Source organism: Megascapheus bottae, chromosome 2, assembly GCF_031878675.1.
Source record: "Megascapheus bottae isolate mThoBot1 chromosome 2, mThoBot2.hap1, whole genome shotgun sequence".
Taxonomy (NCBI): Eukaryota; Metazoa; Chordata; class Mammalia; order Rodentia; family Geomyidae; genus Megascapheus; species Megascapheus bottae.
This window is the reverse complement of record NC_143510.1, coordinates 44,099,554-44,122,829: the sequence shown is the minus strand read 5'-3', so window position 1 is coordinate 44,122,829 and position 23,276 is coordinate 44,099,554. Positions and strand designations below refer to the sequence as shown.

Sequence of the window (23,276 nt, the reverse complement as noted above, 5' to 3'; positions counted from 1 at the left end):
CCAACAGAATTTGTAATTATAAAACTAATGAATATTAGGTCTTCACTCATACCAAAGTATAAAAAAGCAAAAAGCTCTCCCATAGTCATTGCTCTCCCAACCCCCAGAAAAGTTAAGCTGGGTCCACAGCTTTTGGAGTTGTTGCCATACTGATTGAGCACTGCTGAACCAAACATCTGAAATCCAAAATGCTCCAAAAGCTGAAACTTTAAGTTATGGACATGATGCTCCCAAATCTGACAAGACTCTGAAATCCTTCTGATCTCAAGCATCTGGGACGGGTGAGGGACCATGGAACTTCCATGGCTTCTGATGAGTATCCTTCCTGCTTCCCACAGATGGAGGCTGATGGGCCATCATTACCACACTTGATGGAACGCACTGAGGTATGTCCCCTCTGGCCTCTCTGTGGAATCCGGGGGAGGGGGGGTGGGCTAGTTTATTTGGGGTGAGAGGCTGTGGAGCAGAGAAATGCTTTCCCACCTCATGGACTACTGAGGCCTTCTTATTGTCAGAAGCCCCAGCACCCATGGAGCCACGGCTCTCCACAGAGATCCAGCCAGCGAAGAGTTTTCCAGCTGGCCCAGAGAATTCCCAAGAAATAACTAAAGAGGAAAACAGGTGTGTTGTGCTATGAAACAGCATTTCCAAGTATTTTTATGCAAGGAAAGCTAACACAACAGCCTCCTACTGACAACATGGGCTGAGGAGAGCTGAAGTTTACACAATACAAGGGTAGCCTACATGTGAGTACCTCGCAACTACATACTACCAAGGAGTAAATGAAAAAAGTGAAAAACACTTACCCCATATTCCCATAAACACTGCAAAGATGAGGGTCCCAAAACTGTCAAAGATGCACAATTTCTAAAAAACAACAACAAAAAAACAAAAAACAGAATCATGACGTGGAAATGGAGTTCTTTGCTTAGAAGAACTAGGGAAATACACCACACTTGTGACTTTGTATATTCTTCAATCCAAAAGGTGTGTGTGTATTTGTGTTGGTACCAAATCCAATCTTGAACTGAAGGCCTAGGCCCTTAAAGTAGCTTTTTCACAATAGGTGAATGCACTACCACTTGGACTACAGCTCGCCTTCTGGGGTTTTGGTGGTTAACTGTAGAGAAGAATCTCCTAGACTTTCCTGCCTGTGCTAACTTCAAATTGTGCTCCTTAGAACTCAGTCTCCCAAGTAGCTAGGCTGACAGGCAGAGCCCTAGGCAACCCCCGTATGAAATGGCTTCTATTTATGAGCTGCCATTTTGGATGTGAAGAAGGCATGCAGTGGCTCCAAGAATAAAATACTCTCCGGGCAACTCTGAGATTTCTGATTTGGCTAGCATCATCTCACCCTCCTCAGAAGCTAAGTTGCAGAATTTCTTCCTTCTTGTGAAAAGTAGCACAAAAGCTCTGTTTATGAAGAGTTGGTTCTTAGGAAAAAGAACTCTGCTTCCTCCCAACCAAGGATGGTTCCTCCCCTGGGGCTGGCAGGTGTCTTCACACAAGGACCTCATTGGTGTGACTGAGCAATCCTCCCCAAAGCAGGGCTATTCACTGGTAATGCTACGTTTGAGCCTTTGTTAATAATATACAAATGACCCATCTCCTTCTAGGATATTCTGAGACATGGTTCTGTTATTAATTGTATTTTTTTTACTTAGTGAGCATGTTTGTATTTTATTTTTTGCCAGTCCTGGGGCTTGAACTCAGGGCCTGAGCACTATCCTTGGGCTTTCTCAAGGCTAGAGCTCTACCGCTTGAGCCACAGCACCACTTCCAGCTTTTTTATGTATGTGGTATTGAGGAATTGAACTTGGGTCTTCGTGCATGTATTTTCTAATGAAAACAAAACAAAACAAAACCATAGGGCTAACAGAGTAGACATCAGTGGCTCATTCCTGTAACCTAGTATACCTAGGACAGGCTGTGGTTCAGAAGGAGAGCAGAAGGACTGTGGTTCAAGGCCAGGCAGAAAAATGTTTAAGACTCCATCTCCAAAATAATGAGCAAAAAGCTAGGTTGAGGACATGGTACAAAAGTTAAGAGTGCCAGCTGAAAAGGCCAGGTGAGCACACAACCCCAGTGTCAACACTGTACAAAGCTTTCTCCTGGTTAACTGAAGGTATGAGTCCCATGGGCCAGGTGCTGGCGGCTCACACACGTAATCCTGGCTACTCAGGAGGCTGAATTCTGACGATTGTGCTTTGAAGCCACCTCAGGCAGAAAAGTCCTCAAGGCTCTTATCTCTAACCACCACAAATCTAGATGTGGAGCTGTAGCTCAAGTGATAAGAGCACTTGAGCATAAAAGCTCAGAGAGTATCCAGGCTCTGAGTTCAAGCCCCAGGGTAGTACCAAAAACAAAAAAATCAAAACCCCTCAAAACCTGCCCTGTCTGGCTTGGAACTATGTTCCTCAGATCTCAGCCTCCTGAGCAGTACGGATGGCAAGCATGCGCCATTGGTGCCCGCATCAATTTATTAGTTAAAACAGATGAATAAAATATGTCGTCTATACTATCTTTCAGAATGTTTGTAAGTCAAATTGGAAAGGACCTTCCTGAAATCCCAAGAAAATGAGTAACTTTTATGCCATATCTAATGATCACCAGGAGATTTTCATTTTATATAAATACTTAGATGAGGAAATAATATTACCTTGGATGACTCGCAGGTAATATTCAGTTTCCAGAATGGACAGAGTTTATCACACTGGGGACACATTATGATCTGGCCGCCAATATCTGGATCGCAGACTTCTTTGCTAAAGGAGAGAGAGAAATAAAACTTTATTCAAAAGTTGTAATGGCCTAGTGGTAGAGTGGCTTGCTTAGCATGCACAAAGACCTGGGTTCAATTCCTCAGTACCACATGCATAGAAAAAAAGCCAGAAGTGGTGCTGTGGCTCAAGTGGTAGAGATCTGGTCTTGAGAAAGCCCAAGGACAGTGTTCAGGACCTGAGTTCAAGCCCCAGGACTGGCCAAAGAAAAAGTTTTAATGGAGTAGTAGAGAATTCAGCTGAAGTGGTAAAGCAACAGCTGTGAGTGAAAAAGCTAAGGGATAGTACATGCAGGTCCTGCATTCAAGCCCCAGTACTGGTACACAAAACAATGAAAACCAAAAAACTAGCCAACCAACCACCAAGCCAGAATGCTCCTTTCCACCCCGACTCATGAGAGTTGAACCAGTAACTTAGCAAAGTGAAAATTGGTATTTCCATAAATGGGATTGAATGAAAAATATACATCTGGAAAACCAAGCAATTAAACCCTTCCCCAAACCACATACAATTTATATCTAGGTGGGAAGTAAGAATGCCAATGGCACCAAACCAGGAATAAAAAAATCCAGATAATCTTAGGGTAAGGAGACAGGGTATATGCTTCTTTGATATTTATGAACTAAGGAAAAAATGCTAACACATGTTTCAAATGAAAGAATGCTGTTAAAGAATAAAATTAAAGGGTAAGAGGCAGAAAATAAAACCAGCCACAACTGGTACACTTTAAAATATGTAAAAATGGCTGGACATTTTTACCTATGCTTTATACTTGTAATTCTAAGTACTCAGAAGGCTGAGATCTGAGGGCCACAGTTCAAAGCCAGCCTGGGGAGGAAACCCCAAAGACTTTGTTTTGTTTTTTTTCCTCTTTAGATATTTTTTATTGTAATTAATAGTAGGGTTACAGTTATATTTGCCAGATAGAAGGTGCATTCCTTCACATACATTGATACCCCCTTCTTATGTTTTTGTCACTCCCCCCTCCCCTCATCTTGTTCCCCGCTTCCCTTTCCTATTTCAAATAAACAAATAAACATATATACAATATACCAGATAACAAGGTAAGATACTGTAACAATATGAGAATAACTAAGGGACAACAAAAGAGATGAGAAATAATATAGTACATTAAGAACAACAATCACACATTGTATGGCTCTTGTTTCCATATCCTAGAGGTCCTTTCATTTAGCTTCATTCTATATGGCCTTTTTAAATCTAGATTTTGCCCTATTATAAACCTCTGCTAGGAGAGTACAAGGTTTATACTAATTATGACAAATGAGGGAAACCACTGAACCTATGTTCTTTTGAGTCTGGCTTGCTTCCCTTAATATGATTTTTTTCCAAGTTTTTCCATTTCCTAACAAATGCCCCTAAGACTCTTATCTCCCTTTAACCACCGAAAAGTCAGAAGTAGATCATGGATCAAGTGGTAAAGCCCAGATTACAGAACCTAAAGGGCAGCATCCAGGCTCTGAGTTCAAGCCCCACTACTGGCATGTATACAGGTACATGTACATGTACACACACATACAACACATCAACCTTGGCAGAAGTCTAGATTGTACTTTCTAGAAGAATATGTAAGGAACTTAGCTAACTGTGTGAGCAGTGAAGCAGTGACCTTTGTGGCTTTTTAACTCGCCTAGCTCCCATCCCTATTCCTCCCGTCTCACAGGAACCTTACAAACCAACAAATTCCTAACCACTGTGGTTAAAAAAACTAAAAGCCTCCTGGCACCTGTGGCTCTTGACTGTAACCCTCGCTACTCAGGAGGCTGAGATCTGAGGGCTGCGGTTCAAAGTCAACCAGGGCATGAGTCTGTGAGACTCAACTCCATTGACAAGCAGAAACCTCCATTTACCACCAGAAAACCTCATGTGGAGCTGTGGCTCAAAGTGACAGAATGCTAACATTGAGTGCAAGACCTCGGGAACAGGGCCCATTCCTTGAGTTCCAGCACCATGACTGACAAAAGAGAAAAGGAAAAAAAAAAAAGAAAGAAAGTAACAGCCTTGCAGGCACTGGGTGTGAGACAATTTGTTTGCAATAACCCCAACCCCCACCCCGGGGAACTGCCACTATCTGACTTGTCCAGCAGCTCCCCAGAGAAAGCTCCACATGCGCATCTGCCATTGTGGCCCAATCCTCAGCGCTCAGTGTGTAGCTGGCCCTCTGCCTCCAGTGTGCGCTCACAGCCATCAGCAGGAATGAACTCTGTGGCTGCCCAAGGCAGGGGTGCCAGCACACTTCAGCCCCAAATCTGAGAAGACAACTGATGTGTCTATATTAAATAGCTTCAACACCTTCCTGGCCATGCACTTGAGCAAGATGGTGCAAAAGGCCCAGAAATTATAAAGAAAACAAACAAAAAGCCTAATTCCTCTTTCCTGGCTTACTCTGAAGTAAGAACAAAAAGTTTAAAAATCCCCTACTTGAGGACAGAACAAGAGTATCCACCCCTTATATACACATATTGTCAAAACCATACAGAATTAAATCTATTTTGTAGAGCTACAAATATGCAACTTAAAACTATGCTAAAGGGGAAGGAATAAAACAAATTTCATTCAATAGTTCTTTCTGCAGTGGAAAGAGAAGACAAAATAAGCCAAGTATGGTTACATGCATGTGTGTGTGTCAGTCAGTTCTGGAGTTTGAACTCAGAGCCTGAATAGTGTCACTTAGCTTTTCTGCTCAAGCCTGGTGATCACTGCTTTAGCCACCAGCACTTGGCTATAGCCAAACAGTTTTGAGCATAAAAAGTTGAGCCCCAGGGCTGGGAATTTGGCCTAGTGGTTGAGTGCTTGCCTAGCATGCATGAAGACCCAGGTTCGTTTCCTCCGTACCACATACATAGAAAAAAGCTAGAAGTGGTGTTGTAGCTCAAGTTGAGAGCTCTAGCCTTGAGACAAGTCCAAGGACAGTGATCAGGCCCTGAGTTCAAGCCCTAGAACTAGCCAAAAACAAAAACAAAGTTGAGCCCCATGAACTCCTATTTTATGGAATTCAATTGGTATAAATTTACAGGATACAGAACAGAGTGTGGGGGGGACTATCATGGTGGGTTTTTTTTTGCGGGGGGTGGGGGGGGTCCTGGACTAGAACACGATCTAGGCAATTCTTGTGGAGGCTCAGGACTAAAAGCACAATGAACATTTATGTGAAACTTAGAGGCCCAAGTCAGGGTAGCTAGCACATAACTTTCCTGTCTCTTCTTTATCGTTCTCTTAACATTGCCAAGGGAAGAAATTTAAAAGCTCAAAACCCCTATAATTTGTGATTTCTGTTTCATTGTGCAGGTCCTGGGGCTTGCACTGAGGGCCCGGGTGCTACATGAACTTGGCTGCTCAAGTGCACTGTATCATTTGAGCCACAGCTCCACTTCTGGATTCTTTTGGTGGTTGACTGGAGGTAAGAGTATCAGACTCTTCTGCCCAGGCTGGCTTTGAACTGCTGTCCTTACATCTCAGCCTCCTGAGTAGCTAGGATCAAGCCTGGCAGCTTATCTGCTTTATTAAAATTCTACCCCACCAGCATGACTATTTTTTCATTGGAACCTTGCAGAAATCAGAGCCACACATGGCCAGGCTGAGGAAGCGTTCCTCCCAGACCAGTAGTTCAAGAGCCATCCTCCCTCAAGTCTTCCTTTCTTTTTCAAACAAAGAATTATCTCAAAATAGTGGAGGGTTTCCCAAGGAAAATATTCCTGTCAGAGACTGGGATGGCTTACCTGAGAATTTATTTTTAATTTTATTCCATTTCATTATTAGACTCAGCACAGAGGGGCTGTGTCATCTTAAACAACGAGTGTTCTAGCGTGAGTCTTCTAGCGTGAGTCTTCTACCAAAACTCTGCAAATGATTTTATGGCTAATTAACTTTCTAGCACAGCTACATGGAACCAGCAGAGATTACCTCCACGTGCAGTTCTGGTTAAGATACCCGTAAAGAAAGCAAGCCACGCCCACGATGGCGGCCAAGAGCAGCATCTGCGTGTAATAGCCCAGCCAGGCAAAGTAGATTCCAATCTTCTCTCCGTAATACTTCCTGAGGAAAGATGGACATTACTTTCAGAAGACACAAATAACCACTCTGCTCCTTTGCAAATGAATAGTTCTGATTTTTTTTAAATAAAAGAGACTAATGCATTCACACTTGACTCGTCGCCTTCAGAACACATATACTTATACAGCACACCCTCAGAGTCAAACTCACTGCCCTGAAACACAAGTATCCCTTCGCTAGCCACTTGAGGCTGGCAGCGATGGCTCCCATCTGTAATCCTAGCTACTCAGGAGGCCAAGATCTGAGGAGCGTAGTTCCAAGCCAGGTGAATCAAGAAAGTCTGTGGGACCTTTCTTATCTCCAATCAGCCACCAAAAGACTAAAAATGGAGCCGTGGTTCAAGTGGTACAGCATTAGTCTTGAGTGAAAAAGCACAGAGACAGTGCCCAGGCCTTGCTGAACATTCAAGCCTCAAAACTGACAAAAGAGGAAAAGAAAAGAAACCAATGAAGTGACGGTTCAGAGGACTTTTGCTGTCCTAGACTGGTTCCCTTCTGGAGTGCAAAACCTGGCTATTTCCTTAGCAATGAGGCCTTGACTCCATCTCCTCTGGCCTCAGCCTCCCTGAGATGAATTGAGGGTGGGGCTGAGCCAGCCAGAGTCCATCAGGGGATCAGAATCCATGCAGGGTTCTCTGATGACTCACCTGATGAGATCCAGGGGCTGCTTCTTGTAAATGCTCCGGGGATGCGCCCACTCCCGGTACAGAAGGTAGCGTTCATTGGGGCAGCTGGGATCCACCGACGGAGAGCTGAAATTGCACTGAGGAGTGAAAGGAAACAAGCTAGCATCCTAGTCATCCTGATTTTCCCACACATCTGTGTATTAAATGGGGCACTGCTGGGTATAGTACTTCACCTTGTAGTCATTCGTGACAACGGAGCGGGGGTGGGGAGGACATGGAGTACATACATTTTGGAAGAGTCAGAAATACCATTTGAATTAACTTGCGGTGTTTCTACACCGGGGCCATGGCTAGCCTGGGGGTGGCGATGATGATGTCACAGTAGTGGGAAGCAGTGCAGGTACTGGGGAGCCTCAGCTTGCTCAGTGTCCTACACACGGGGCCGTCCTAAGCCAGGGACACTTGGGCCCCCCAAGTAATCGGACTCACCACAATGGAGGGACATCTTATAACCAAACCCTCTCCCTGGATAAAGACCAGGGCATTCACAAAATCCAGGCTCTTTTGTTGCCGATTCAATAGTTCTTCTTTTAAGAAAATGTAGGAAATGTGTGAAGAAAGAAACTTGATGTGATGTTATGCACTGAGCCTATTCAAGAAACAAAACCTCCTCCCTCTGCTTAAATTCAATCACCTTTTCCTGTTTGATTCATTTTCCTTCTTCAAGGACTTTTGAGCCAGATTATCACACAGCCAAGACTCAGGGTGGGTCTTGGCCTGCACGTACCTTCCTCCCAAATACCACACAGAATGTGTCATTCCTTGGCCTGAACCACTACCATTCTAAGAAGCTTTATTAAGACCTGGGCATGAAGAAATTCCAAGGAAATTCTATAGCACTGTGGATTAATATTCAGGACAACTCTTTGTTTCCAAAGTTCATGGCATGCTACAGTTAAAACATAAGAGACTGGTCTGGTGCTGTGATTCCTGCCTGTAATCCTAGCTACTTCAGAAACACATCTGAGGATCACGGTTTGAGGTAAAGAGATTCTTAATCTAAGCGGTTTAAAAAGTCAGAAGTAAAGCTGTGGACTCAAGTTATAGAATGCTGGCCTTGAGCAGGCACACAAGCACAAGCACAAACACACATACACACACAGGGACATCATTCAGGCCCCAAGTTCAAGTGCCTGAACTGTCATAAACAAAACAAGAAACAGATTCTTGATGTCCCATTGGCTCTCTTAGCCAGGAAGCAACTCCATCTACAACTCTTTTCTTCTACTTCCCTGCACCAAGACATACTATGCACGACCACTGGTGCACCTCAGTGACACCGCAATGTCCTGTCGTATTTATTTTAATGGCGGAACTTAACTAGATATATCATCTATATGTATTTATAAACATATACATACACACATTCATACATTTAAAACCCACACACATGAACTCACTGGTTGCCTGGACAGTCACTTTTTAAAACTGCATTGCAGCACAGAAATGGAGGGACATAGGGTAAACAAATACAGCAACGGGGTGCTCTCTGGACACTACGTGGAAAATGAACTATACAACTTGTGGGGGGGATGGGGGGGAAAAACTGGAAGACAGCAAGGGAAAAAAGCAATGTACTCATTATTGGATAACTGTAACCCCTCTGTACATCCCCTTTATAATCACAACAAAAAAGAACCCCCCCCCCAGTTGCATTTCAAATGACACATGCTATCAGCTAAAGAGGGTCAATGATCTAGGATTTTGCCATTGTCACAAAAATTTGAGTATGCATCTTTGTTAAGATTCCTGATCTATTTCAAAATCTACTTTTTTTGCGGGGGGGGGGGACGTAGGCAGAGTCTGTTTACAGAAAGTAAATGAAAACTTCCAACATGTATTTTCCTTACCAAAAAATGAACACTTTTGTGCCTGACATGGATGAAGCTCTCACTTGGCTCTCTTTTTTCTTTTCCCTCAAGGCTGGCATTCTACCACTTGAACCAGAATTCCACTTGTAGCTTTTCATTGGCCAATTGGAAATAAGAATCTCAGACACAGATTATTCTTCCCCAGCTAGCTTTGAATCATGATCCTCAGATCTCTGCCTCCTGAGTAATAAGGATTATAGGCTTAGCCATGAGTACATTTAATCCTTACAACCACCAGCACAGCACCCATGAGTGTAGAGAACTGGCTCTTTCTGACTTAAGGAGCCTGGAAGCTCGCAGGATCGTTTAATAGGGAGGGAGAGACACAAGGTCAAGAAAGCCAGGCCTTTCACCTGGTCAGCCCCACACACAGGCCTCTCTACTTCATGGCTGGACTTACATCATGGAGGGGAAATGCCGCCTTGTAGATCCCAGAGCTGACAAGTCTGTTAATCCCAAACTTGGTGACGTTGTTCATCACTTGATACTTGACCCGGGAGAGGATGAAGTAAACCTAAATGGGAAATTAAGAGAATGTGGTTGATACAGAATTATATAACCCAGTCACTGTTTAACAGTCATTGGTAGGCATTAAAAAACAATTCTTGCCAGGATCTGAGGATCAGGGTTCAAAGCCAACCCACACAGACACCATGTGAGAGACTCTTATCTCCAAATGACCAGTAAGACACTGGAAAGGATAGTCATGATTCAAGTGGCAGAGTGCCAGCCTTGGGCAGGAAAAACAATGTGAGAGCACAGGTCCTGAGTTCAAATCCTCGCACTCATCCATATACCTCCCCACACACATATGCAAGCATACATGCAAACACACACACACTATATGTATTTTAAAAATAAAACCATACTAACCAAACCACCTTTGACAGGAGGTTCTAAATCTCCCAACGATAAAACTAAAATTGTTTTTAGACTTACAATGCGGCTCCTGGTGGCTGGATTGAAGAATGCATCTTTATCAAGAATGTAGAAATCATTCAGCCGGTTCTTCTCGAAGGGGGCAGTGAAGAACTCCTGCTCCGGCTTGATGACACTTTCGTCCACTCTGAGGACCTTGGTGAACCAGTTGAAGGTGCCGAAGGCCGAGGAGCGGGTTTTCAGGTCATTGGGTTTCAGAGGCAACTTGATGTGCATTATCTCAGCGTATGTACACAGCACATCCCACGGCGCGTGCACTTTTACAAATATAAGCTTGTCATCTGAAACCTGGATTGGAAGAGTAAAAGATCTAGCATTACTTCTCACACATTGATATCCCTTCTTATGTTTTTGTCCCCATTTCCTTCCCCCCACCCCCTCCCAATCATCTTGTTTTCCCCCTTCCCTTCCTTATTTCAAATGAATAAAAGTATATATAATATATCAGGTAACAAAGTCAGATACAGTAATAATATGAGATTAACCAAAGAGTAACAAAGGAGAAGAGAAATAACATAGTACATTAAGAACAACAATCACACAAGATAAACCTCTTATTTCCATATCCTAGAGATCCTTTAGTTTAGTCTCATCCTATATGGCCTTATGTCTCTAGGTTTTGCGCTATTGTAATCCTCTGCTAGGAGAGTCCTACATGTGTACTATTATTACAAATGAGGGAAATCATTGAGCCTATGTTCCTTTGGGTCTGCTTACTTTACCTAATATAATTTTCCTTTCCTTGGAAAAAACTGATGGTATTCTGTGCTGGTAGTTTTTTTGACAAACTACTACCACTACTACACACAAGCCAGCCTTCATGGCTTTAGCCTATAATCCTAGCGACTGTAAGGATCACTCACAGTTTGAAGTCAGTCCAGGCAGGAAAGTCCTTGGAGTCTCTTATTTTCAATGAACCAGCAAAAGGCTGGCAGTAGAGCTGTGGCTCAAGCTATAGAGTACCAGCTTTAAGTGAAAAGGCTAAGGGATAGAGCCCAGGCACTGACTTTAAGCTTCCATTATTGGCAGAAAAAGAATCAAACACATGCAGTAAGATACCAGTAATAGTGAAGATACATCAGATTTGAAAACTATCATACATTTTTTAAAGAGACTTCCTTTCCTTAGTCTGAACTATTAAGATAGTAATTCAAATGATTGTAGTTCTTTCATTTTCTAATATTTTAAATGAGAAAATTAAACATGTTAATTTGTCCATTATGTCCTTCAAATTAGTGACTCAAAATAACAACGCTAGAATATTCATGGTGATGCTACACTAATGAAAAAATTTTTAATTTTCTCAACCTAAATCAGACTGCTTAATTTATTGTTCACTCATTATGTTTTGTGGCCATTAAAATGTCAAAGACTTTATTTATTGCTATAAAAGGGCATGTACTATATATTGGTGAAAATAGCAAATTAGAAAACTGTGATAACAATTTATCTTTCTGAAAGGAAAAGGTATGTATCTGAAGATATAAAAAAGATGAAGATATAAAAATAATTCCTTCTTGTGAAGGGAGCATGTGTATATCTAATGATATAAAAAGAAAGATACAAAGATGTATCTATCTATAAATATATACTTAACTTTGTCTTTATCTCTTCCTGAAGATATAAAAGTATAGAAGGGCTACAAGGTTATTCGCATATAAGGTTCACATGATTTTTTATTTTTCCTTACTTGTTTTCTAATTTTTACCATGAACTATTCTGTGTATAGAGATATTTTTTTCTTTAAGTTCTTAAAGAAAAAAACAAACTCAGGAAGTGGTAGAATGCTAGCCTTGAGCTGAAGAGCTCAGAAACTCTGGCCTCAGGCCCAGAGTTCAAGCCCCATTTTAATGGCCAAAAAAAAAAAAAAATCATCCAGATATTGCATTGATTAGTAAACTCTGGCTCTTACCAAGCATCTTGGCTTTGACCAGATAGAGTACCACAGGCTATACAGCATAGATCCTGATTCAGTCTCCTCTCCATCACCATTTTCTGAATTCAAAGTAACTTGCCAGTTCCCCCAAAACAATGGCGGGGTACAAAGGGACCAACACTTACCGATCTGGTTGCTTCTAGTTGCAGGCCATTGCAAATGAGGTTAGATTCATATGCTTGTCTTTTTCTCTGTCAAGAGATTAGAATATACTTAAGTCTTTTAGTTTTATCAATAGCAGAAAAGGTCTTAAAGGGGAAAAGGGCTGGGAGTTTGGCCTAGTGGTAGAGTGCTTGCCTAGTGTGCTTGAAGACCTGGGTTCAATTCCTTGGTACCACATACAGAGAAAAAGCCAGAAGTGGTGCTGTGGCTTAAATGGTAGAGCTCTAGCCTTGAGGAAAGCCCAAGGACAGTGCTCAGGCTCCGAGTTCAAGCCCCAGGACTGGCAGGAAAAAAAAGAGAAAGAAAAGTAGGAAAAATAACAGAAGTAAACTTGTTTGGACTGGGTGAGACTGGTACATCTGCTTACAACAGATCAGAAGCAGCAAGGCCATTGGTGACTGCGGTGGGTGCTATCCGTGTTCTAGAAGCCCCTGAGCTCTGGGGAGAGCGTCTGATTGTGTGATGGCATTTGGAGACACTGGTGGCATAAGACAAGTTTCTGGCTTCAGCAAAATCCCGAAGCCTTTTGTGGTTCCTAAGAGTACACACCTTTCAGTGTCAGCGATCATCTGAGGATGGCACTTTGAGGAAATGCCTCGAGTCTCTTCTCTCCAATTAACCAAAACAGCCAGCCAGGGCCGGGAGCGTGGCCTAGTGGTAGAGTGCTTGAAGCCCAGCCCTGGGTTTGATTCCTTGGTACCACACATATACAGAAAAAGCCAGAAGTGGTGCTGTGGCCAAGTGGTAGAGCTCTAGCCTCAAGAAAGCCAAAGGACAGTGCCTAGGCCCTGAGCTCAAGCCTCAGAGGACTAGTGAAAAATAAGTCAGCCAGAGGTGGATGAGTGGCTTGGTGGCAGTGCCAGCCTTGAATGAAGAAACTAAAGGACAGCATCAAGGCTCCCTTAACTTTTATTTTTTCCTTACACGTGGTACACTACCACTTGAGCCATACCCTCTGCATCTGGCTTTCTGTTAGTTGAGACAGGAGACTTGATGATCTGTTCTTGCCAGAGTTGTCTCTGAACCTCAATCCTCAGATCTCAACCTCCTGATGAGCAAAGAGTACAACTGTGAGCCACTGAGCGAGGTTGGAAAATGCTTTAGTATTAAAAAGGCTCAAGGGTGAGACAAAGTAATGAAAATGGTGTCCATAACAGTTAAAGGCACAAACTCAAACAAACCAAAGAAAAAAAGAAGAAAACGATTGCCTGGTTCCATTTTCATTCTGGTTCCACTGTCAGCTCTACGATCCGTAGGAGAAATAAAACCCTTTGTGCTTTGTTTTCTGCAGCCACTGAGTAGAGAAGACTCACTAGTTCCCTGCCCCATTCCCATGAGAACTACACAAAGCACAGAAACCAGAAGTCCCATTTCCACAGGTGGGTGATACACTGGACCCCACGCTTCCACTGCACACGACTGTAAAGGATTCTGGGATGATGTTTTAATAATGACTCCAGTGTGACAAGATGAGAAAAATCAGCCAGACCACTCTTCTCCAGAACACCCTTGTGCTGTACCGCTGCAAAAGGGACAAGGCAGGACTGAGCGCCCAAATCCCTTTACTGCTCCATCTGCAATGTCTCTCCAAATTCCGTGGAAAGAGTCTGGGACCCTTCCTTGTTTGTGTGTCAGTCCTGAGATTTGAACTTGGGTCTGGCTGGGAACTGTCCCTGAGCTCTTTTGCTCAAGGCTAGCGCTCTACCACTTGAGCCACAAGCTCCACTTCCAGCTTTTCAGTGGTTTACTGGAGAAAAGTTTCACAGCCTTCTCTGCCCATGCTGGTATCCTGAGTAGCTAGGAAGTCACTAGAACCCAGCTAAATGTGTGTGTGTGTGTGTGTGTGTGTGTGTGTGTGTGTGTGTGTGCGCGCGCACACACACACACACACACACGTATACACAGTCCTAGAGCTTGAACTTAGGGCTTGGGGCCTGTCCCTGAGCTTTTTTTTTTACTCAAGGCTAGAGCTCTACCTCTTGAGCCATAGCTCCACTTCTGGTTTTTTGTTGGTTGACAGGAGGTAAGCATCTCATGAACTTACCTGACAGGGCTGGCTGTGAACCATGATCCTCAGATCTCAGCCTCCTAAGTAGCTAAGATTACAGGCATGAGCCACTGGCACCTGGCCTAGCTGAACTTTTTTTTTTTTTGGCCATTCCTGGGGCTTGAACCCAGGACCTGGGCACTGTCCTTGGGCTTTCTCAAAGCTACCAGTCTACCACTTGAGCCACAGTACCACTTCTGGCTTTTTTCTGAGTATGTGGTACAGTGGAATCGAACCCAGAACTTCATGCATGCTAGGCAAGCACTCTACCACTAGGCCACATTCCAGGCCCCTCCAGCTGAACTTTTTCAAAGTAGGTTTAAAACTAGCACAATCACTTTGGACAGCAGTCTGGAGGTTCCTCAAAAAGCGAAACATGGACCTTCCCTATGACACAGCCATAATACCCCTGGGCATCTCCCTGAGCAGCATGGAAAAGACACCTGCACATCCATGTGCATTGCTGCCCTATTCTCAATAGCCCAGATGCCTTACAATAGATGAGTGAATCCAGAATATGTGATATCTATACACAGAGCCATTAGAAAGAATGCCATCTGCAGAGAAATGGATAACCCTAGAACAAATCATGTTAACCGAGGTAAGCCAAGCTCAGAGAGACACACAGTGCATGTTTTCTCCCATATGTGGAAGGTGGATCTAAGACACACTGGGAGATGATAAATTATACAGGATGCTAGGCCTTCACACACAGTGAGCCCGAAGGAGGACACTCTTAGGAGAGGAACACAAAGGCACAATGCCTATGTGTGCTTCTTGTCATATATTGAAATGAATTTCAAAAAAATGGAAACAAGAGTGTTTTGTTACTGTTTCATTTTCTTTTTGTCTTGTTTGTTCATTTACTTGTCTTTGGGGGGAAAGCAGGAAGACACAGCAAGGGAGGGTCAAAGGAGGAACAAATGCAGCAGTGTGCTCATACAACTTGATGTCAGAGATGAACTATACAACTTGTGGGTGGGGATGGAAGGGAAAAACCAGGACAGAGTGAGGGCAGGGGTAACAGTGTCCAAAAAGAAGTGTACTCTTTACCTGACTTGACCTGACTGTGACCCCTCTGTATATCACCTTTATACAAACAAAAAAAATTTCAAGCAGGCTTCAAACTGTTACTTTCCAGTAGTATGATGCAATCTGTCCTGCTCACAACAGCCACTGTCCCCATGGCCACTCTGCCAGGCTTGCTTATGGCCTGTGTGCCACTTGGCCATCAAGTGGCTTAGAGGATGAGATCCTGAGCTCGTGCAGTGTGTGTGTGTGTGTGTGTTCAGGTAACCCTGATTTTACCTCATGGCCCCCGAGTTCAAGAGTCATGATGTAAGCAATTTGGATGTGCCAAAGAGAAGCCATACAGTGCAGTGTGTAAGGAAAGAAAGACAGAGCTCTTAATGTGATACCCAGAAAAGTAACGCTGGCTGTGGCTGCTAAGATGCATGGAAAGAAGGAATCTTCTATGACACGGTAGAGGAAGAGAGAAGAAATGCACACTGGCTCAGCTGTGGCACCTCAAGCAGGAAAATTCACAGTATCTGACACGAGTTTAGTTAAGGCAGGGACATATCAGGACGTGTAGGCACGCAGTGAGGAATAAACACTGCGTGAAGCGTTTGGGGTTAGGGTGAGGCATCCATTCAGGGTCTTGGGATCTATCTTTCTCACATGGAGGAGTTCAGTTTGAACTCCATGAGCAGTTCAAACACCCGGCACTGACTGGTGGCTCATGTCCCTAATCCGGTCTACTCAAGAGGCTGAGATCTGAGGACTGAGATTTGAAGCAGGAAGTCTATGAGACTCATCTCCAATTAATTACCAAAAAATCTAAAAGTAGAACTATGAATCAAATAGTTGAGCACCAGCCTTGAATGAAAAAGCTTAAAGGACAGTACCCAGGCCCCGAGTTCAAGGCCCCAAACAACTACAAGCACTTCTTAATTCATCCCATAAATGTTTCCTGAGGCCCTGCTACATTCCAGAAAACCTGCAAGCACTGAACAACAGTCTGCTATAAAAGATCTATGAAGCTTGTGGCTCATTCCTGTAATTCCAGCTACTCAACAGTCCGATAACTGAGGAACACGGTACAAAACCAGCCTCAGCAAACACATCTGTGAGGCTACCTCTAATAAACCAGCAAACACCTGAATGTGGAGCTGTGACTGAAGTGATAAAGCATAAGACGTGCACAGTACAAACATGAGAGGAACGGAGACTGAGTTCAGGATCTAGTACTAGTACAAAAGTAAACAAAACCAAACAAAAACAGGATCTACAGGAAAAACAAAACTTAGCACTCAGTGATCTACTACTTTTCCCCTAATAGCAGGTTAAAATAGCTGCCTGTGCTCTGTAGCACTATAATGGACACCAATTGCTCTTTATGACCTCTCAACACTTTAACCATACCAGACTCTACATTCACACTCTCACTGGACACGGGTGGCTCACACCCATAATCCTAACTACTCAGGAGACAGATCTGAGGATCAAAGTTCAAAGCCAGCCCAAGCAGAAAATTCTACAAGACTCTTATCTCCAATGAACTACCAAAATGCCAGAAATAAAGCTGTGGCTCAAGTGGAAGAGCACTAGCCTTGAGTTAAAAGAAAAAGACAGTGCTTAGGCCTTAGTTCAAGCCCAAGAACTGGAAAACAACAAAACACTCTGCTTTTCCTAGTGTTCGGTGAAGCTCAGCTACTAGCATGAGAAAGGGAGGTTTGATCAGTAGGGAATAGTAACCAGATCACCACCGCAGACCCTAAACTACAAGCTAATGGAAGCCAAGAGGCCAGGACAAGCCAAGCCTGGCCTTGGCTTGGTGAATGGCAAATGCCAGTTCTAAAGATCACAGGCGCTGTGACAGAAGACAGGGGACTACTGCTAGTCACTGGTGCCAATGGTTGGCCCACGTCCAAGACAGTCATCATTTCCTCTCACACTGTGCTACCCACAAGGCCTTGGGATCTGCTTCAATCTAGTCTACTGGCTGCTCCATCTCCATACTGACTTATTTGATGCTTCAGGGGAGCGTGAACACAAGGTATAGCTGAGTTTTGTCATTTCCAAGCAAGAATAGACACGAACCAGAGAAAACACCATTATCCTAGAATCTCCATAAGCAATGACACAGTGCACTGAGAAGGAATGATGTGGAGGCGTCCTCAGGAGTGATGACCTCCCTCCACCCCCCCCCCCTTTATGGCTGACACCCAGCAGCTTAAGTCATCTCACTCGTCCGCCATAGAATGACCCATGCTTGTGCCTCTGGCATCCTCTGGAAGGGAAGGATTTCAGAATCAGGTTGTAATGGATCAGGCCCAAGGGGTTTAGCTCTTATAGACAGATATCCTTCCCTTAAGAAGAGTAGGGGAAAGCCAGGTGTTTATCATGCCTGTAATCCTAGCTCCTCAGGAGGCTGAGATCTGAGGATCGTGGTTCAAAGCCAGCCCAGGGAACTAAAGAGACTAAAGAATGGGAGACTCAGGGCCGGGAGTTTGGCATAGTGGTAGAGTGCTTGCCTAGCATGCATGAAGACTTGGGTTCAATTCCTCAGTACCAAATATATAGAAAAAAAGCCAGAAGTGGTGCTGAGGCTCAAGTGGTAAAGCTGTAGCCTTGAGTACAGCGTTCAGGCCTGAGCTCAAGCCCAGGACTGGCAAAAAAAAAAAAAAAAAGAATGGGAGACTCTTATCTCCAATTAACTACTAATTAGAAAATGGGAAGTGGGGCTGTGGCTCCAGGGGTAGGGCAGTAACTTTGAGCTGAAGAGCTCAGGGACAGCACTCAGGCCCAGAGTTCAAGCCCCATGACCCACACAAAAAAAAAAAGAAATCTCATTGCAAGGGCTTTCCTGCTCAGGCTGTTTTGAGCTGGATCCTCAGATCTCAACCTCCTGAATAGCTAGGATCACAGCCATGAGCCACTGGCTCCTTTTGAAAACCAAACACTTGACACAAGAGGCCATTGTAAACATTCTGCTTCCATACTATGCACCAAATGACTTCTAATCCTACCGTGCCCAGTCTATGTGGCCATCACAGACACAGAAAACCTTCTCCCACCCGCTTCTGAAAGTGTAGGGACTAGCCTCTCAGTAACATGCACTGGATTTTATTTAGCCCACTTTCAATGACTAGATACTTAGACGTTTTCTAATTCTCCCCTAGATTGCAAATTCTTGTGAAACAATCTTCATGTATTTTTTATTACTTCCTCAGGATACAATGTTGGAAATAAAACTGTACAATCAAACAATGTACTTAGGTTGTAAATTCTTTAATATGAATAGCTGCATGGCCCTAATGTATCTCCTTTCAGTTCATATTTAGGTTTTTATAAAGAACTCCTGGGCTGAGAGTGTGGCCTAGTGGCAGAGTGCTCACCTAGCATGCATGAAGTCCTGGTTCAATTCTTTGGTACTATACATAGAGAAAAAGGTGGACATGCACTGTGGCTCAAGTGGCAGAGCACTAGCCTTGAGCAAAAGATGTCCAAGGACAGTGCCCAGGCCCTGAGTTTAAGTCCTAGGACTAGTAAAAACAACAAACTCCTGATGTATTTTCCTGATTTCCCTTGAGATAACCGGTAGACCTTGGAGTTGGTTTATAGTCTGTCCTTTCACTATGAAGTATAAACATGTAAAAAAAAAATCAAGGACAAAGCATTGCCATTTGCTTATTAAACATGTGAATGTATCATTTTGGTACTGCTTTAATAGGCTAGTTCTTATTTTTCTTAGCATGCCTATTCACAAAGAACCAGTAGAATACTTACAAAAAAAATAGATGGGAGCAGTTTCCTTGGTATGTCAGGAAACTGAAATTAGTACTGTGGTCTCTTTGTCCAACAGGAACACAGCAGGGACAGACTGCTTAAGAAAAGACTGCTTAAATCCCTTTAATAGGAAGGCATCATCTGACATCTAACTCTTCCTGACACCTGAAAAATTATTGTAGAGCTGCCTTCCATATTAAAAATGAAAGATAATTAATATTGTGTATTGGATGACATAGCCACTGCTCCACAAATACTTGTGGAATAAATAAATATTGGAACTCACACAATCTGCAACTAAAAATTACCTAGGGGCATTGTTGGCAAATTTTACATTTAAAAAAACTAGACAATGGTCTATGATTTGTAGGCAATGGCAAAAAAAATGATTAAACTTACCAGGTCTTAAAAAGAAATTAAAAGAGTTTAGTCATAAATTAAACCATGCTGTAAATTCCTGTATCTCTAGGAAAGCAAATTCATCTGCATTATAATTACATTCCCTTTTAAATATATCTATCTATCTATCTATCTATCTATCTATCTATCTATGACTAGTAGAAATCTAGAAACGCCAATGAGCCTGTTATCACTGAAGATGTAGGGACATGCTAAAAAGATGTAGATTCTATTACTACTGCTAGGGCAGATTGCATTGAGGGCTCAAATGGACCAAGGTCATGAATGAGTGAGCATCTTCCAAAAACCTGAATTTTATTTACACTTCTTTTGAGACACCAATAAAGCTGTCAAAAAAAAAAAGACTAATGCAATTAGAATTACTAAGAATATACTGGCTTCCTGTCTCTTAGACTCTGCATATGCCATTCAGCCTAATAAATTTAGTCACTGTTGTGCACAATTTACCTGCAGATTGCATGGCAGTCACACCAGGGTTAGCACTATTTCCTGGGGTTTCCTTCATGATCCCAGTTTTTGCAGTGTTTAGAAGCAACCACTGGCAGAAGCCTGTCATATTGGCCACTCAGGAGGCTAATATGTGAGGACTGAGGTTCAAAGCCAGCCTGGGTAGGAAAGTCAGTGAGACTCCCTCCAATTAACCAGCAAAAAGCCAGAAATGGGACTTGTGGTGGAGTGCTAGGTCTTGAGTAAAGAAAGCTCAAGGACAGCGCAGCACCCAGCCCATGAATTCAAGCCCTAGGACTGGAGTGCATGCACGCACGCACATACACACACAGCCACACAGCCACTCTGCCACTCAGCCACACAAAAAGATTGCAATGACTAAGAAATAAAATTATGGTATACTTACTACTATGATAGCAAAGTAGTATAAATCATTTGAGATAAACATACATAAATGAAAAATGTTATCTATATATTTATATGTTAAATACTTATATCTACCCATCTATCCATCCAAGTGCTGGTATTGGGGTTTGAACTCAGGGCCTCAAGTTCTCTCATGGATTTTTTTTCATATATTTTTTATTGTAATTAATAGAAGGGTTTCATGATATTTGTCAGATAGAAGGTGCATTAATTCACATACTCTTCTCATGTCTTGGTCCCCATTTCCCTCCCCCCTACCCCCACCCCTCATCTTGTTTTCCCCCTTCCCTATCCAATTTCAAATAACCAAATACAAATATATCCGATATATCAGGTAACAAAGTGAGATACTGTAACAATATGAGATAACCAAGGGACAGCAAAAGAGATGAGAGATAACATAGTACATTAAAGACAACAATCATTCATTATATGGCTTGTGTTTCCCATGGATTTTTAATTCAAGGATGGTATTCTATCAGTTACATCATACTTCCACTACCATCTTTTGCTGGTTAACTACATAAAAGTCTCATGAACTTTCCTGCCTGAAGTGATTCCAAACCTCAATCCTCAGCTCTCAGTGACCTGTTTAGGGTTTCAGGCTTCAGTCAGTGGTTTCCAAACTTATCTTCTAATAACCTGGAAAGCTAATCCAAAATATAGGCTTGAGAAACTAATTCAGTAGAAAAGGGATCAGGCTGGGACAATCTGTTTTTGTTTTTGGTTGGTTGTGGGGTCTGAGCACTTTCCCTGAGCTCTTTGACTAGAAGCTAGTTAATGCTCTACCACTGTGAGCCACAACCCTACTTCCGGTTTTCTGGTGGTTAACTGGAAATAAGAATCTCACAGACTTTCCTGCCTAGGCTGGCTTTACTGTGATCCTCGGTCTCAGCCTCCTGAGTAGCTTAGGATTACAGGCCTGAACGAGCAGCACGAGGCTACAATTGTTTTTAATAAGCAGCTCGGATGACTCTTATTACAGAAATATTCTAGGACCCCCATGTTTTCTGGGGACAGGTGCATGAATACAAATGGATAGGGCCTATAAGCAACTACTCCTTCATGATTATTCCTGGCAAGCCTCTCCCCCTCAGAATGTCTTCCAGATGATATTTTATCAACCCTGTACCTTTTATAGATAGTTTTGAAAAAGGGCAAGACAAAGGTGGCTTTAAATACCAGACCACGTGTTGGCCTCTTCATTCAAATGTAAGGCTAGATCTCAAGAAGAACAATTAGAACTGGTGCCAGTGGCTCACAACTATAATCCTAGCTACTAAAGGGACTGAGACCTGAGAATCTTGATTCAAAAAAAGCCAGCTAGAGCAGAAAAACCCATGAGACTCCTTCTCTAATTAAGCAGCAAGATGCTAGATGTAGAGGTGTGACTCAAGCGGTACAGCAAGAAACCTGAGCAAGAATGTAAGGCCTCCAGCCCTGGTATCACCACAAAACCAACCAACTACACAAAAGGAAGAGTTAGGAGAAAGGTTTTCTCCTTTATCTTTGTGAATATGCTGGTTAAGTCTTCTAGGAGCTCACAGGGAATTACCAGGTTTTACTTTTACTTTCCTGTATTTTGCTGTCTTTTCTCTCTCTCTCTCTCTCTCTCTCTCTGTGTATGTGTGTGTGTGTTTTAAGGTTGGCGCCTAAGGATATTTCCCATTTTGGAAGCAAAGCAGCCAAGCTTGGATTCCTTGCTTTTGTGCCGGGTATTCAAAAATAAAACCAAACGTGCTTATACCAGCAACACATTTTGTTGCTGTAATATGAAACTGCTGATCCCAATTTATTTCTTTTAACCTCTAGTCTTAGCAACATCAAGGAAGATGGGGAAGCAAGGAAACCAACAAAAATGTTTTTAAAAGAAAAAGAATAACTATTGAGTATGAAATATTAAAGATTTAGAGCCGATTTCACCCTAAAACAAAATACAGAACACCTGCCGCGTTCTCTGGGCTTCTGGTCTCCAAACCACCATCACTGGGAACCATATCTCCTCCCCAAACTCCTACAGTGAGCCCGAGATGCTAATTCCGGGACTGTGGTGGTAAATACCTGAATTTCACAGTGTTTTTGTTTTTTATAGTTCTCATCTTTGCCCATTTTCCTTTTCTATTTGGAGGAGGTTAGTCTATTTTCAGTCCATCTGGTCTTCCCTTCCTCTTTAGGAAACTCTTGAAACCCTACTAAAGGCTCTTTCAGAATAGCATATTTGGGGAGGGGGGGAGAAGAGATGAGAGGGCAAGTAGTAGGGGTTTAAACTTAGGGTCCTGTTTTTGCCATGGTGACTCTGAAGGCAGTTGTCGCTTTTTGCCAGGTATGGACCTGGACTTGGATCCTCTGATGGTACACTTGCCACACAGCTGGGATGACAGGTGTACACCATCATACCCAGCTTCTTTGGTTGAGATGCAAATTTCAGAAACTATCACCTAAGCTGGTCGGGACCACAATCTTCCTGGTCTCATTCTCTGGTGCAGCTGAGTTGGCAGGCATCCACTGCCATACCCAGGATGGGATACCATCAACTTTTTGCCGAGGCTAGCTTTGAACTGTGAGCCTCCCCATCTGAGCCACTCAAGTAGCTAGGGTTACAGCTGTCAGCCACCACTCACAGCCAACATTTCTTTTAAACAACGCATCACAGTGAAGCAATAGATCACATTACTAGTAATATTTGCTTATTTTCTCT

General features: G+C 43.0%; 1 protein-coding gene across 2 annotated transcripts in view; it reads right to left on the bottom strand.

The window, feature by feature from the left end:
• Positions 1-23,276, bottom strand: part of Ano6 (anoctamin 6) — a 148,643-nt gene that overhangs the window by 40,360 nt on the left and 85,007 nt on the right. For both annotated transcript variants that reach the window (XM_090324514.1, XM_090324520.1), the window contains 7 exons: positions 12,411-12,476; positions 10,350-10,637; positions 9,811-9,924; positions 7,501-7,616; positions 6,705-6,836; positions 2,660-2,765; positions 807-867 (listed from right to left, as the gene is read on the bottom strand). In XM_090324514.1, coding sequence (XP_090180640.1) covers positions 807-867; positions 2,660-2,765; positions 6,705-6,836; positions 7,501-7,616; positions 9,811-9,924; positions 10,350-10,637; positions 12,411-12,476 — 883 coding nt within the window. The remainder of the gene's footprint in view (positions 1-806; positions 868-2,659; positions 2,766-6,704; positions 6,837-7,500; positions 7,617-9,810; positions 9,925-10,349; positions 10,638-12,410; positions 12,477-23,276) is intronic.